Below are 4,520 nucleotides of genomic sequence, written 5' to 3'. Positions count from 1 at the left end.
CCCCAAGCATTCTGACACATGAACCTGTGAGAGATATGTCACATGAAAAACCCATTAATTGTTAAAATGGAGACTTGAAATGAATCACCTTTACAATGATTTTAGAAAAGACACAGTGTTTGGAGGAAGCTTAGAGCTCATGTAATGCTAACATAGTTTAATGCTAAGAATTCTTGTAATTGAGAATTCACATATATAAACATCTACTAAATATTTACCTATTTATATGAAGCTTATACAAATGTGCATGAGTTTATCAATGACAAATTAAATTGAAATAAAAAATAAAGGGAAAAAAGGTTCTTTTCACATATAAATCTATAAACAAACTTTAGAAATCAGATTTAAAAACCTATTTATTTCCCTTACCTGTAGTACTTGGATTATAACATTCAGTTATATCAAGACAATAATTAAATAGTCTCCACTGGGTGAGTCCCTGAGGAAGAATTCCTCAAAATTCCACACTCTGAACTCACAGTGTTTATCTGAGAGCCAGCTTAGAGGAACAGCATGTCCCTTGGTGCCTGGGCAGCTTCAGGTACCATGAACCTAATGAGAGGTTAAAGCATCTTTTGCTTCACATCACTTTTGTGTGAAAGCTCCTTAGTTTTCTCCTTGGAAGAAAATCCCACAGCTTGATTCTTGAACAAAGATGTTCTGTCTCAGGGATTCAATGATATTTGTTCCTACCAACTAAAATCAGCATCGGTGAGTGAAACTTCTTCAAATTCTATAAGATGCACCTGAGATTTAAGCAGCATGAGCAAGCATCCATGTCAGGTATCAGGGGTATGACTTCTAATAAAACTTACTAAAATCTCCTTCCTCAAAGAATAGTTTGAATACCCTGGAAAATACATGCAGAAAGTGAATTTAAGAAAATCACATGAATTATAGCCACCTCAGTGTGCATGATCTGGGCTACCTTGAGTAAACACTGCTTGGCCTGCCTATTGTGCTCAGAAGAATTTAAAAGCAGGGAAATAACATGACTGTCTAAAAATTATCAAATATTTTTTCAGACAAAGTAGATGGGGTCTTAGAAGAAGAATTTCAAATTCCAAACATCAAAATTAATTTTGAAATTGAAATTTCAAGTATCAAAGCATGATCCAGGAAAAACAAAACAGCATAGACTTGCAATATGACTGATTCTTTGTGAATAATCTAACAAATCATCATTATTAGACACGGGGAAAGGATTTGATAAGTAATAATGAGTAAAGAGTAGGTCAGTCAGGAGACATCTTGGGGAAGATAATGTTTGGCATGCCAAGAATTTTGGGTATCACTTGTAATAATGAAATTGTCAGAAAATAAAGAATGAAATTAAGAAAGTCATGGCGATTTCCTTCACAGCTCTGCCCAGCACGAAATAGAAGCATGATTGGAACTGCATAAAGTTAAAGAATGAAACTGCCAAAGATGAAAGAGTCATTTACAACAACATAACAAGAGGTAATAACTAAAGAAACAGTTGTTTGAATGTGAAGATGAAAGAGATGTGACAGACAGAGGTGGAGTTGACCCAGTGGGAGATAGCTAACCATGAATACGAGGATCTGAAACAGGAGCAAAGAAGCAAGAGAAAATAGACTATAAGAGAATGCTGAGAATGGAACATGGGCTTTTGTCTAAAATGGATGAGATGTGATATATATATATATATATATATATATATATATATATATATATAATACAGAGATGTACAGAGAGAGAGAAAGAGAGAGGGAGGAATAGGAAGAGAGAAAGAGAGAGAGAGAGAGAGAGAGAGAGAGAGAGAGAGAGAGAGAGAGAGAGAGAGAGAGGAAATCACACTGTAACAAAGCAGTCACTGAGATTGAATACAAATGGCCAAAGAGCACACACAGGCTTGGAAAAGGCAGAAAGAACTTTATTCCTGTGCAGATAGGAAAATGAAGAACTTAGTACAAAGTTGCCTTCATGTTCTCACTGAAGTGACTAATAGGTTTCTTGTCATTGTTGTTCCTAATCATTTATAGGGTGTACCAGTAACTGAATTTTCTATAGTCATCAGAGGAGGCTGCAATATATTAGCTTGATGCTAAGGTACCATGTATAAAGGATGATATTACTATATGACCTCATTCCCACTGGCTTTATTGAAGTAAAGCAATTTTAGTCATTCAGTTATTCTAATAGTGACAAGTCAGGCTCTAGCCCAGAAAATTCTTACGACTTGTTGATTACACTTAAGGTTTCTAGTTCCAGAAAATTGCTAAATATTTGTTAGAACTGAGTGTTAACTAATCCCAGGGATAACAAGTTCTTCTTGCTATCACTAGTTTTCTTTTAGCTTTTCTTAAATAGAATTAAACTTTGAGTCTCAAGAGTGACCATAATGAATGTGAGCTTCAAGACTGGATTCCTCCTCATGGGGTTCTCTGATGAGCGTAACCTTCAGATTTTACATGCAGTGCTCTTTTTGATCACATACCTGTTGGCCATCATGGGCAATCTCCTCATTATCACCATCATCACCTTGGACCAACGTCTTCATTCTCCCATGTACTACTTCTTGAAGCACCTCTCTCTTTTGGACCTCTGCTTCATCTCTGTTACTGTTCCTCAATCCATTGCAAACTCACTCATGGACAATGGTTTCATTTCTTTTGGTCAGTGTGTGCTTCAGGTTTTCTTCTTCATAGCTCTGGCTTCATCAGAAGTAGGTATTCTCACAGTGATGTCTTATGACCGGTATGTTGCCATCTGTCAGCCACTGCAGTATGAGACAATTATGGATCCCCATGCTTGCAAGTGTGCAGTGATAGCTGTATGGATGGCTGGAGGAATATCTGGGCTCATACACACAGGTGTTAATTTCTCAATTCCTCTTTGTGGGAAGAGAATTATTCACCAGTTCTTCTGTGACATTCCCCAAATGCTAAAACTAGCCTGTTCTTATGAATTCATTAATGAGATTGCAGTGGCTGCATTTACAACATCCACAGCCTTTGTCTGTTTGATTGCCATAGTATTCTCCTACATTCAAATCTTCTCAACTGTGATGAGAATTCCATCAGCTGATAGTCGGACTAAGGTGTTCTCCACCTGTCTTCCACATTTGTTTGTAGTCATGTTCTTCCTCTCAGCTGCAGGCTTTGAATTTCTAAGACTTCCTTCAGATTCCCTGTCAGCAATGGACCTCATATTCTCCATATTCTACACTGTGATACCTCCAACACTCAATCCACTCATCTACAGCTTGAGAAATGAGTCCATGAAAGCAGCTCTGAATAAAGTGTTGTCAAGAGAAGAATTTTCTCGGAGAATGGTATATGCAAAAGCTATATTCAATCTCTAAAGAGACAACAAACTAAGAGATATTGCTACTATGTCCTAGATTAGAGGAGTGATGAATTAGATTTCTTCTAAGACTCTGTTTCAGTGTTTCTCTTAGTTATGTCCTTCTCAAGAGAGTTTTCTTTTGGTTTTTCGAGACAGGGTTTCTCTGTGTAGCCCTGGCTGTCCTGGAACTCACTCTGTAGACCAGGCTGGCCTCGAACTCAGAAATCTGCCTGCCTCTGCCTCCCAGAGTGCTGGGATTACAGGCGTGTGCCACCACTGCCCTGCTCTCAAAGTGTTTTATCAAATGAAAGATAATTGACCAGTAAGGATATGCATTGGCTCCCTTGTTCCTCTAATTCCAATATTATTTCAGAACATTTCTTAAGGATGTACAGGAATTAAGAGTGAAAAAAGAGTTAGTTTTGACAAGACCCAATACCAATTTAAAGTTAATTTTAATAAATACATTTTAAACTGCCATTAGGTAAACTGATTTTGTCTGTGTGATACTAGATCCCTTATTGCTGTACATAATTCCCTCTAGGCTGCCAAGTTACCTGCTATTCTTACATAGCTACAAGGTTTTCTTGCTCATAAAAAGTACAGTAACTATGTCCATAACTTATTCAGTCCCTACCAAAATTCATGTTTCCTATATATTCCTTTCCTAATCCAAGTGAACCAATTTATAGTTTTACTATATTTTCCATTTTTACTAATAATGCAACAAGAATATTTTTTTTAAAAAAAATAGGTAAAATTATAACTCATGTTAATGTTCTTATAGTGTACATTTATCTATATGTCTCACAACATAAATGCTTTGTTCCCAAGAATAATTTGTATGTGTGCATATGATTATAAAAATAGGGACACGTGATTATACCTCACTAATGTAGTAGATCCCAAGGATCCTCTTTTCCATTACTGAAAATGCTCAAGTTATATCTTACCCTATCTGATACAAAAAGAGACTCCAGCAAGATCCCTACAGTCAAAAGCACATCTGTGATGAGTCCTGTGTGCTGAGCACACATCTGTGAGTGCATTAGCTGAAGTGTTGATAAGCTAATTGTGTTGCTCACTTGGGTTAATAACCTGCTTTTTTCCCAAAGACTCATTATTTACAAAGTTAAAATATAAAGGACCCTTTATCTTGAGTGTTCAAAAGAATCAAAGTACACAATTTAATGATACGGGGAATGAGT

The 4,520-nt window shown here is 36.5% G+C and overlaps 1 protein-coding gene across 1 annotated transcript; it reads left to right on the top strand.

Annotated features, from left to right (window-relative positions):
* Window positions 1-2,365: 2,365 nt before the first annotated feature.
* Window positions 2,366-3,328, top strand: LOC127669117 (olfactory receptor 14J1-like). The gene has a single exon (XM_052162967.1). It carries the CDS (start codon window positions 2,366-2,368, stop codon window positions 3,326-3,328), a length of 963 nt encoding a protein of 320 aa, XP_052018927.1.
* The last annotated feature ends 1,192 nt before the right edge of the window (window positions 3,329-4,520 follow it).

The sequence above is a fragment of the Apodemus sylvaticus genome, chromosome 19 (genome assembly GCF_947179515.1).
Source record: "Apodemus sylvaticus chromosome 19, mApoSyl1.1, whole genome shotgun sequence".
Lineage (NCBI taxonomy): Eukaryota > Metazoa > Chordata > Mammalia > Rodentia > Muridae > Apodemus > Apodemus sylvaticus.
Note: the sequence above shows the minus strand (reverse complement) of the source record. Positions and strands in the feature narration are given on the sequence as shown.